The sequence below is a fragment of the Phyllobates terribilis genome, unplaced genomic scaffold (genome assembly GCF_046119375.1).
Source record: "Phyllobates terribilis strain yellow unplaced genomic scaffold, ASM4611937v1 Scaffold_2__4_contigs__length_985480577, whole genome shotgun sequence".
NCBI classification, from domain to species: Eukaryota; Metazoa; Chordata; class Amphibia; order Anura; family Dendrobatidae; genus Phyllobates; species Phyllobates terribilis.
Window position 1 is genome coordinate 809899164 of NW_027362762.1, and position 12677 is coordinate 809911840.

General features: G+C 43.5%; 1 protein-coding gene across 2 annotated transcripts in view; it reads right to left on the bottom strand.

The window, feature by feature from the left end:
• The window catches only part of LOC141230288 (caspase-1-B-like), a 103744-nt gene that overhangs the window by 32046 nt on the left and 59021 nt on the right, over positions 1-12677 (bottom strand). For both annotated transcript variants that reach the window (XM_073667583.1, XM_073667582.1), the window contains exons 6-8: positions 10686-10865; positions 6745-7000; positions 934-1068 (exon numbers count right to left, since the gene is read on the bottom strand). In XM_073667583.1, the coding sequence (XP_073523684.1) occupies positions 934-1068; positions 6745-7000; positions 10686-10865 (571 nt within the window). The remainder of the gene's footprint in view (positions 1-933; positions 1069-6744; positions 7001-10685; positions 10866-12677) is intronic.

Sequence of the window (12677 nt, forward strand, 5' to 3'; positions counted from 1 at the left end):
ATGAACGCTCAGTGTGGATGAGTGTGCTGAGTTCTCAATAGACAGAGGAGAATTGCTCTGCCATAACACCTCTGGTGGCAGCTTATCTCCAGGGAATAAAAAAGGATCTGGAGGGACCCCTAAAAACCTGATGGCTTATTTTTACGATAAGCCATTCATGCTTGATCTCTTAAGACCTGTATACTGTATACCCATCATTGGCAAAATTAATGGGCCTCTTCCTTCTTTACCTAGTAGAGCAGCTCGTCAATACTGACTGGTCAGTAACATGGGACTTGGACCTCCATTGATCAAGCAATAATGGCCTAATTCAAATGCAGCCTTATAAACAAGGTTGATGTTGAATAGTCGTTTTGCTGACACAGTCATAGACATTTTGAACCATATGGCCATTACAGTAACAAATGATCATTCTGGGAACATTCTTCCAAAGAAAGAACATTCGAGGAAAAAAAGAATTTTTGGGAGATACAGAACCAATTGTTCATTTTTTACAACTTTAGTCTAATGTCGATGGGCACATTTGGGATAGGGCTTCAAGGTTGACTCTTGCAAAATGCCTTTAAGAAAACTTCATGAAGGCATACCCTAATGAAATGGGACAGTGTACTCCTCCTATTCCTAACCCAGAGTTGATGCGGCATATACAAACTATCCACTTTGCATAAACCGTATCCACTCTATGTAACTGTAGACTTCTGAATCCTCATATTGTGCGTACTGCACGCTGTGAGGATTCTCCGGTACCGGCGATGGGCGCGTGACCGCAAGTATGCAATTAGCCTACAAGTGGTCACATGCTGACTAGTCGTGCTCGGACTCACTGAATGTAAGTGTACTGAGTGAGGCCAGACACGTCTAGTCAGAATGTGGACGGAAGTATGCATGACAGCCCGCTCCCAGAAGACAACCCCTTTAAATACATTTATGTACCTGGTGTTGTAGAATAGAAGCAGATGAAGTCACTCTCCTTCTGGACCCTGGTCCCAGCATCATCTTCCAAATCTTTTTGTTGGATGTTTGGGGGTGGCTGAGCACCATCACTGACCAGTACCAAACTTTTCTCTACTGCATAAAAATATTTATTTCTTAGTCAGAAATATTTGATTTTACTTTTACAAACAGTGTTTAGCACAAGACAGCAGATTCCATTCCCTCAATCTACAGAACTTTGCTTTATTTTCTTATTAAATGTAAAATATTTTTGTACGGTTTTGAATAATTTCATTTTCTTGTGAAGGGTACTTATCTTTTTTTATATTGCTTGCATGCCAATAACCCGCTCTGTGCATGCACTCATGCAATTTTTTAGTAAGGCAGGGGAAAGATAGTACAAAGATGATATCCTTTAAGTGATGATACTTTTAAAAAAAAAGAAGACTGAGGCTATGTTCAGACATTGCTTCGGCCCTGCACATTTTTGCAGTACAAAATGCAACATTTTACTGTTTTTCTGAAATCTCATGCATACGCTGCTTATTTTTTTCCATGTCTATTTTTTCAGTGTTTTTTTGCAGCATTTTCACCCATTTTAATGAATGGAAAAAAAAAACACATCATAAATGCAGGCAAAAACGTGTGGATTTTATGCAATATTTTTACTGCCATGACATCAGTAATTTGCAGCAGATTTTTCAACTGCAAATAGGATGGCCACATGGGATGAGGTTCTTTTCTGAGATGTTCTGTTTAAATATGGATTGTAAAGTTTTAATTACAATTTAAAAGTGGTCATTATACTTCAACGGACAGCAGAAGTGGTCATTTAGTTATCTAATGCAGCGGCTTGTGGCATTACTGTAATGGTCCAGGGTGTGTTTTGGCTCACCATGTACCTCCCCCTCAGGTGACTGATCACATGACTGTGACATCAGCACAGGTCCTGTGTGTGCACTGGAGGATATATAAACCCTGGTAGTTTTGAGACAGGGTGTGAAAGGCGTGAGGCCTGTTCCCGTGTGGGACACCGTTAGAGTGTGAGGCCTAGTGAAGCCTGGTGAAGCCTGAAAGGCAGAGGCTGGATCCTTATGTGTAAGCGATGCCAGTAGTCTTGGAGGACAAAAGTCTTGGAAGGCAAGAGTCCTGGAAGGCAGAGGCTGGATGTTAGGTGTGAAAACATACCAGTAGCCCTTGAAGGTACGAGGGCTGGAGACCCCCATCTGGGAAGCCGTAAAGCCACAGCTGTGGCAGAACAAACCTGAAGCAGCTAAAACCTGGCAAAGGTAAAACACTGCATTATATGGACGTTGATATAAGTGACTTTGCTGAAGGCTGTAACTGGAGCCAAGTGGGCCTGTCTGCCACTTGAAAGGCTCCTGGACATTATATGTGTAATACGTCAGCGAGCCACTGAGTTGGACTCGGTTATAAGCAGTTATCAAGTGTAATAAACTGCCAGATTGTGAAATACTGGAAAACGTGGCTGGTGTGCTTTAATTGACCCCGTGCAGCGAGTGTCCCCCAGCATGATGACTAGCGCTGCCTTACATGTGGTTGGAGAATGCGGGCAACTGCAGCCCGGTTGCTAGGGGCAACTGCAGCCCGGTTGCTAGGGGCAACTGCAGCCCGGTTGCTAGGGGCAACTGCACAAGACGACGAGTGTGGATACAAGCATCTTGCTGTGGCTCGGCGGGGTCACAAAGATTAAAGCATCTTGCTGTAACTCAGCGGAGTTACGAAAATTGTCTTCGCACTCAAACCTGGTTTGCTGTGGCTCGGCGGGGTTACGAAAATTGTCCTGGCACTCAAACCTGGTTTGCTGTAACTCGGCGGGGTTACGAAAATTGTCCTCGCACTCAAACCTGGTTTGCTGTAACTCGGCGGGGTTACGAAAATTGTCCTCGCACTCAAACCTGGTTTGCTGTGGCTCGGCGGGGCCACAAAAATTTTCCGGGGAGAGCGGTGTGAAGTGTCTAGTGTGAATAGTGTACCGCGATGGCTGTGAACGGAGCAGCAAAAGAAAATGAAGCTATTGAGCGATTAAAGTGCCGGTTAAAACCGCAACAGGTCGATGTGTTGTGGGGGGAGGGATAGAATAGGGACTGGGTCCCTTCTTTGGTTGGGTTGCTTTATTTGTTTTACTGTTGTGTTACAAAAAAAAGTTTTAACAATAAAAAATATTTGATTTAAAAAAAAAAAAAAACGCAACATTGAGAAATGTCTACAGGACATGGTGCAGGAACGGCAGGAGCTGTGGGCAAAGTATAGAATGGCAGCAGTGAACCATTCTGTGAACTCTCCGGGGGCGCCAGTATTGTCCCAGAGTGCCCGGGGAGGTGGTAAGAGATGTTGTGAACTGGGTCCTAAGACTATTGCTGATTCTTTTTGTAAAAATTCCCCTACCGGTGTGGTTGTTCAAAAGGGGGCGGAGTCTAAAAAAGGGGCGGATTTTCACAAGAGCGTGGAGTCTAGAAAACCAAAATTTGTTACTGGTTGTGGGTTGGCACCGCCTAAAAATGACAATTTGACCGTTGATAACGGGGTAGCTCCAGTAGAAGGGGTTGACGTCAAGGTGGGAGGTGACTTGTTGGTCCACGACACCATGAGGAGTGACACAGACCCCACAACTGACGGTGACAATATGAAAGTAGAAAGAGAGTTCAGTCAGGAGGGGCTAGACGAGGGGAGAGAGTCCCCCTCTCGTCGTCGACGGCGCAAAGGCCACAAAAAGGTTGCTCCTGTAGTCTTGGCTACAAGTGAAAATAAAGAAAATGTAGTATTGTATGCCTTTGTTCCAAGTGTGGATCCTCCTTTAGAGGCAGAAGAGGAGGTGACTTTGCCAGTAGCAACCTCTGGTACAGTACTGAGACAGAAGGAATATGGTGAACGCAGTGGGGAACTGCAACAAATTAAGAGCGACTATGAGGATCTCCTCAGGGTTAAAGAAAAACTAGAGGATAAGGCGGATGCAGAGCACATGCGCCAAGTGGTTGAGACCACTCTGCAGGACAACCGTGATGAAAATGATGATCTCCGCAGAAAGACCCTAGGTCTGGAAGCTCAGGTGAAGGAGCTGCAGACATTCTGTGATAATCTCCAGAGGGCAGAGTCGTGCCTTAAGGAAAGAATCAGCAAGATGGAAGCTGAGCGGAAACAGATGGAGGAGTCTATCGGAGAAGCCACAGACCACGGCCAGGAGTTGGCCACTGGAGATAGAAGGTATGAAACAGATACCTCCTCGAATAATACAAGCTCGGGTGATTCGGTGGATGTAAGAGCCGAGATCACGGAGCTCAAGGAGTTGCTCCAAGCCCATTTGAAGCAAGAGAAGCTTGAGAGACTGGCTGTTGAGAGCCGAGTGGGCGCATGGTAGACAGAGAGGTCTGAGAGAACTCTACTGTTAAAGGAGCAGTTGAAGCAGGAAGAGCTTCAGAGATGGGCTGCTGAGAGGCGAGTAGCGGAGCTAGAGGAAGAAGTTTTCGAGCTCAAAGGTCGCCTGGTAAAGTATCACTCAGTGAACGAGGCCTCCTTGGAGAAGGAAAAGGGAAAAAAAGTTGCACTTACTCCTTTATACCATGAGAAGGTGGACCTGAGGAGCGCTAAGAGAGTGTTAACAGAAGATAAGTATGAAATGGGAGTGGTCAAGACGAAAATTCGTGAATTTGTAGCTGTGATTCAGCTCAGGGGAAGCATACAGGGTGAAGAAGCTGAAAGTCAGTTGCCCCTGAAACCTGAGCTAGATGATCTTTTGGAGACCACTGGTGAGACAGAAACCTCTCGGTACAAGTGCCTCATAGATTTGAGAGAAGAATGCACCAGTGAGTCCGTGCATGAAGAGTTTAAGAAGGCCGTGGGAGCCTGTAAGGTGTACTCGATCTCAGAAGCTAAACAGCTGCTGGTCCTGTCCATAACCGAAGTCACAGTGAAGAGGGTGGCTATCCTAAGTGACATGCACTGGCGAAATATTCGCACAAAGCGATTTCTCCGGTTGAAGACGGAACAAGCCGTTAGACAACTGAAGCTTATGAGAAAAGCTCAAAGTCAGCATGAAGAGGTCATCCGGGTGCCTCAGGCTCTGGTAAGAAAGCTTATTGGGAGAAATGGCCGAGCCATGCAGATGATGGTAAAGAAGTCTGGTGTGATGAAAGTAAGCAGTCCACGTGATCGTCAGGACTGGATACCAGATGAAGACGGCATGGTGTCATTCTCCGCTGTAGGAACGGAAGAAAGTCTTGCATATATACGCATGCTGATGGAGTACCGAGTGACCTACCTGCGAGAGGTAGAACAGTTGAATCTCGCTAGACTGCGAGTGGATAGACAGCATCATCTGAGCAGCAGAAGATGGCAGCGGTCTAGAAATTGTGAGACCAGACAGAGAAAGGGCCCCCTAAATAACAGAACAGCTACAGCTGAAGTTAGGGACCTTTCAAGATGTCCTGAGAGTAGTGGGCGTGGGTTTAGAGGTAGTGAGACCTCCAGTAACTCAGGTTTGAGAGGCCCATACAAACGACCCAATAGAGTACAGGACAGTACGGAGTCTAACCGGACCTTAGATACCAGGGCGTGTGAGTCATCCTGCTGTATTGACCGCTGGAAGCAGGGGAGGTCTGACAAGGTTACCACTGACTGCTGGGAGCGGGGGAGGTCTGACAAGGTTATGACTGACCGCTGGGAGCGGGGGAGGTCTGACAAGGTTACGACCCGGAAATATGACTTGACGAAGTCAGTGACAATGACAGATGGTAGGTCCCTAAGGAAGGGGCTAATGTCGTTGAGTAATGTTCCAGGGGCTGAGCAGCACAATTGTCAAGTACATGGTCTCTGTGTAAACTGTGGGTTATAATGTGATTGTGTATATTATGTGTTCAACCCCACAAGTTTGAACAGAGGGGGGGATATGTAATGCAGCGGCTTGCGGCATTACCGTAATGGTCCAGGGTGTGTTTTGGCTGACCATGTACCTCCCCCTCAGGTGACTGATCACATGACTGTGACATCAGCACAGGTCCTGTGTGTGCACTGGAGGATATATAAACCCTGGTAGTTTTGAGACAGGGTGTGAAAGGCGTGAGGCCTGTTCCCGTGTGGGACACCGTTAGAGTGTGAGGCCTAGTGAAGCCTGGTGAAGCCTGAAAGGTAGAGGCTGGATCCTTATGTGTAAGCGATGCCAGTAGTCTTGGAGGGCAAAAGGCTTGGAAGGCAAGAGTCCTGGAAGGCAGAGCCTGGATGTTAGGTGTGAAAACATACCAGTAGCCTTTGAAGGTACGAGGGCTGGAGACCCCCATCTGGGAAGCCGTAAAGCCACAGCTGTGGCAGAACAAACCTGAAGCAGCTAAAACCCAGCAAAGGTAAAATACTGCATTATGTGGACGTTGATATAAGTGACTTTGCTGAAGGTTGTAACTGGAGCCCAGTGGGCCTGTCTGCCACTTGAAAGGCTCCTGGACATTATATGTGTAATACGTCGGCGAGCCACTGAGTTGGACTCGGTTATAAGCAGTTATCAAGTGTAATAAACTGCTGGATTGTGAAATACTGGAAAACGTGGCTGGTGTGCTTTAATTGACCCGGTGCAGCGAGTGTCCCCCAGCATGATGACTAGCGCTGCCTTACAGTTATTAAAGGGAACCAGTCTGAACCATGGGTAGAATGAATCATTGACAGGCTCCTTCATTACAGATGTTTTACTATGACATTTTAGTGAAAGCATAGGTTAAAAAGAAGCAAAAAATGGGGAGAACAGTAATTCATTTTCCTTTTTTCATTGTATAACAAGTCTCATGTTATATCCCTTTACCGTACCTCCACGACAAGCCTGGATAATTATCACTTTGGGTTTATCCCTCAGTCCTGAGCAGTTTTTGTTATTGAATGTATTGAACATATCATCAACACGGAGGTCGCCGGTTACTCTTTCCCGACCTTCTACATTTTCTCTTTTGAAATCAGTCCCGTAAATAAAGTCTCTTTCTCCATGAGACATAAAAACCAGGAAGGTGCTGTCAGAATCCTTGTGATCTGGGTCATTAGCGAAATTCTTCATCGTGGTCCGCATCTCCTGAAAAGAAAAAATTGATGAAAATATTATAACTCAGTATTTTTTTTTGAAGATTACATAATTACAAATAATATTATAGAGGTTTGAGTGGTTTGTATTCTTTATTTTTATATAAGAAGATAAGTACAGCATACAGTGGTGGCTAAAAGTATTGGCACCCCTGCAATTCTGTCAGATAATACTCAGTTTCTTCCTGAAAATGATTGCAATCACAAATTCTTTGGTATTATCTTCATTTAATTTGTCTTCAATGAAAAAACACAAAAAGAATTGTACCAAAGCCAAATTGGATATAATTCCACACCAAACCTAAAAAAGGGGGTGGACAAAAGTATTGGCACTGTTTGAAAAATCATGTGATGCTTCTCTAATTCGTGTAATTAACAGCACCTGGAACTTACCTGTGGCACCTAACAGGTGTTGGCCATAACTAAATCACACTTGCAGCCAGTTAACATGGATTAAAGTTGACTCAACCTCTGTCCTGTGTCCTTGTGTGTACCACACTGAGCATGGAGAAAAGAAAGAAGACCAAAGAACTGTCTGAGGACTTGAGAAACCAAATTGTGAGGAAGCATGAGCAATCTCAAGGCTACAAGTCCATCTCCAAAGACCTGAATATTCCTGTGTCTTCCGTGCGCAGTGTCATCAAGAAGTTTAAAGCCCATGGCACTGTGGCTAACCTCCCTAGATGTGGACGGAAAAGAAAAATTGACGAGAGATTTCAACGCAAGATTGTGCGGATGGTGGATAAAGAACCTCGACTAACATCCAAACAAGTTCAAGCTGCCCTGCAGTCCGAGGGTACAACAATGTCAACCCGTACTATCCGTCGGCGTCTGAATGAAAAGGGACTGTATGGTAGGATATCCAGGAAGACCCCACTTCTTACCCCGAGATATAAAAAATCCAGGCTGGAGTTTGCCAAAACTTACTTGAGAAAGCCTAAAACGTTTTGGAAGAATGTTCTCTGGTCAGATGAGACAAAAGTAGAGCTTTTTGGGAAAAAGCATCAACATAGAGTGTACAGGAAAAAAAAAGAGGCATTCAAAGAAAAGAACACGGTCCCTACAGTCAAACATGGCGGAGGTTCCCTGATGTTTTGGGGTTGCTTTGCTGCCTCTGGCACTGGACTGCTTGACCGTGTGCATGGCATTATGAAGTCTGAAGACTACCAACAAATTTTGCAGCATAATGTAGGGCCCAGTGTGAGAAAGCTGGGTCTCCCTCAGAGGTCATGGGTCTTCCAGCAGGACAATGACCCAAAACACAATTCCAAAAGCACTATAAAATGGTTTTAGAGAAAGCACTGGAGACTTCTCAGGTGGCCAGCAATGAGTCCAGACCTGAATCCCATAGAACACCTGTGGAGAGATCTCAAAATGGCAGTTTGGAGAAGGCACCCTTCAAATATCAGGGACCTGGAGCAGTTTGCCAAAGAAGAATGGTCTACAATTCCAGCAGAGCATTGTAAGAAACTCATTGATGGTTACCGGAAGCGGTTGTTCGCAGTTATTTTGGCTAAAGGTTGTGCAACCAAGTATTAGGCTGAGGGTGCCAATACTTTTGTCTGGCCCATTTTTGGAGTTTTGTGTGAAATGATCAATGATTTGATTTTTGCTTCATTCTCTTTTGTGTTTTTTCCTTGCAAGCAAATTAAATGAAGATAATAATACCAAAGAATTTGTGATTGCAATCATTTTCAGGAAGAAACTGAGTATTATCTGACAGAATTGCAGGGGTGCCAATACTTTTGGCCACCACTGTATCTACAGTATATTACAAATTAGAGTAAAGTGAGCAAAACCCAGTGATCTAGGCATGGGAGATGGGATTGTGTGGGGGACATGGGGATTGGGCAGTTTAATAAAGCACCACTCCAGCGTTTTTTTTCTTATTTCAGAGCTAGAGTGGTGATACTAACGTATGATCCCGGACCCTAGTCTTATGCTTGCCAGCCACTGTCTTCAGCTCTTCCACGCTGTCTAAGAGAGCCTTGTCCTGCCTCTCATAGACTTACATTAAACAAATCTGAAAAAAAAGGAAGTCAAAAAGCTGCTTAGATTCAAAAACCAATAAATCTTTATTAAATACAATGGTAAAATATTAAAATAAGGAGAGGTAGCAAGGAGACCCCACACATCCAGGTCCACAGATGGAAATCTAGTACATAAGCACATGTATAAAACTGCTGCAAACAGAAATATTATACATATTGCAAAAATTGTATTCCCAAGTGGGAGACATATGAGTATCTTATAGGACTGGCATCATTCACATAAAAATAGAAAATTATAAAATGGTAGCAAACAGTGCCATAAATGACATAGAGTACTGGTTCAGCAGCCCTAAGATAAGTCATTCATAGCTATTAATACGGAAAGAGGAAATCTTTTCACCCTATCAGCGTAATCCACTTACAACGCGCGTTGGGGATCCTGTCCCCACCCTAACCAGGTTGTACAGTTGAATATTCATAGTTTTTCACAATGATAGCTTCCTTCCACTTGGGAATACAATTTTTGCAATATGCATAATATTTCTGTCTGCAGCAGTTTTATATATGTGCTTATGTACTAGATTTCCATCTATGGACCTGGATGTGTGGGGTCTCTTTGCTACCTCTCCTTATTTTAATATTTTACCATTGTATTTAATAAAGATTTATTGGTTTCTGAATCTAAGCAGGTTTTTGACTTTCTTTTTTTCGGATTTGTTTGTTATTTCAAGTGCTGCATTGTATTGGCCAGTTTCTCTTGTTGGATTAGTGTAGACTTACGTTGTGACTTTCAGATCACTCCAACAAACACTGGAGCTAAGAATCCGGTGGGTCACAAACTGCTGCAAACCGATCGGAGTGGCCACGAGAACAGATGAAGACGGCGACTGGTAGGTATAAGACGGGGGCAGGGAAGTTAGATTAGTAGCACCACTCCAACACTGCATTTAAAAAAATGCTGGAGTCGTGTTTTAAGTTTAAACACCCCAATGTTCTTCCTAGAGATAAGCACAGCCTCAGTTGTCTACTCCTTCTCCCCTTACAAAATATATGTGAACTTTGCTGACCCAAGTGTGCATCTGTATAGGCGGTCGTCAGAGATAGTTGTTATTCTATCTAAAGGTACATTTGAATATAATTTTGGAACATGCATTCGGAAGAATGCTCATCACTGACTATCCAGCCATGTAAACATGTTAGCAATCACCTGACGAACAAAAAGAAATGCTCATTTGTTGAGTGATCAGATTGTTTATGCTGCCAAATAAAGTCATTGTTGTCAGCAGCACATCACCATGTGTAAACAGTCAGATGTGCTGCCGATAATGTGATGTTGTATGGGCACAGAAGGATCATGTTAGCAATTGCTCTGTCCTCATCATCACTCACTAGCCCGTGTAAACAGGCCGATTAACAAACGCTGATGGACTTGTATAGTATATAGTGGATCAGCGCTCGCTAAGATACATTGATGAGCTGAAATCAGCACATCTAAATGCGCCATAAAGTGTGTGGCCACCATAAGGACGGGTCCTTATGTTCCGCTGATGTGTGACTATGCTGTAAGTAAAAATACAACACTGATTCCTTATATTGCTTTCAACTATAGCATTGCACACACAGTCATAATTGTACACATTTAGCCCCTTAGACTCTTATCCTAAATTTCATAGGACTAGTCCTTACCGCAGCAGTCTGATTCCTTTTCCATTGTACATTGTAGTCAAGTCCTTCTAATAGATCCTTCATTCCTGTAAGATCATACTGTGCCCCTGCGCGCTCTCCAACATTTTTATCATGAAAATTAATATTACAAATAATCAAAGCCAAACGTTTGCGTTTACTCTTCTCACAAATCGGATAAATCTAGAGGAATAAGCAAAAAGATTTGATGTAGATAAATCAGGTATCCCGATCTCAAAAAAAATAAACACTGTTCAGCCATGAAAACAGTAAAAACAAGTTGTTAGTAGGCGGCACTGCAGTGATCTCCAATAAGTGGCTCTTCCGCTGATGCACAACTACTACTCCCAACATACCCTCGCATCCCACTGAGAGCTGCATTTTCAAATGGAGAGCCTCAGGTTGGAGAGTATTGCTGCATTGTAATACAGAACACTTCAAGTTTTGGATAAATAAACAGTTAATACATTTTTACATATCTGCAACCTAAAAAATATATATATATTGGCAATTATAACAATGTGTATTTTAAGCAGCGTACACAAATAGTTTACATTTTTGGTTACAGTAAGACATTTAGTATGTCAATGAAGTTCAGTCAGGGAAAAGAAAGGAGCTGATGAAGAAAAAGCTAATTAAAAAAGAATCCTACAGAAAGAAAGAAAAATAGGACATGGTCTGAAAAGAAAAAAAAATTCTCCTGGCCTCATGGCCTCAACCTGGATCAATGCTAATCTGAATATTTGATGTATTTAGTTTTCCCATTGTACTATTTTGTTCTAAAAAAAACTGTCCCTTCTTTTTTGATGTGATCTGTTGTGGTCTCAGTGTTTGGACCCCCAGCACTTCTGCCATAACGCAAAGGGAACCTATTGTTTCATGCTTTATGTAATAACCTAGTCTGTTGCTAACGTGCAGCAAATCGGTGGGGGGACGTGTCCTGAGACTTCCACCGATCACTTAAAACACTGCTCTGCTGAGCACAGTTAGCGGCGGCAGCACTCATGAGCATGCTCACACAATGGTGTACAGGCGCAATAGAAAGTCACTGAGCCCATACAAGAAGTGTACAAAGTAATAGTGAATCATTTTATTATATAGACTCTGTCAGCATAGGACAACTGTTCAAACTAAGTCCCACCACTCAGTGCATCATGGCGGGGCCAATCATTTATATACACCTTCCCACCTGCTGGTTTTCCCTCTTTCTTCACCCCCCTTATTTGATTGACAGCTCTGGCTTCAGAGAGCCGGAGAAGGGAGGAGATCGATGGAAACCAAGCAGGTGAGAAGGTGTATAATGATTGGCTCCCGCCATGATGCACCGAGCGCCTGTACTTGGTTTAAACAATCATTCAGTGCTGACAGAGTCCCTTTAATGTAACACTGATTTTCACAAAATGCGAAATGCTCAGAACATGTGAATAAACCCTAACCTCTTTGGGTCAAGAAACTTTACAAAACATGTAATGAAAGTGAGTCTGCAAATATAATATAAGGGGCAGTTTGGCTAATATCTACCATGTGAAAAAATAATAAGGCAGTAGCACTTGAAAGAGGGGGTGTATGTCTCTAAGGACTCGGTCCAACCATCACCATCAGACAACATATATGGAGAGTTAGGCAGCACATCCAGCTAAATGAACCTTGAGAAAGTGTTTTCAGGTGAGAGAGTCCAGCACCATATGCCCGTTCTATTCTCAGCAACATTCAATGGGACATACACCTCCGGTATGGGATCCCGGGTGCCATCCCAATGTGAGGCCAAAAAATGCAACTGAGTGAGAAAGAAAAAGGTGTCACTCACCGCCCCTTAAAAGTCCTTCTTATTCAAAAAAAGTTAAAATGGTTGCAGGAGTACACTGGACACGTTATGGATGACAGTCGTTTTGTGCCTTCCTGCGCTTGTCAAGGACCTGTTGAAGGCACAAAACGGCCATCGTCTATAACATGTTCCATGTACTCCTCAACCATTTTAACTTTTTTGGAATAAAA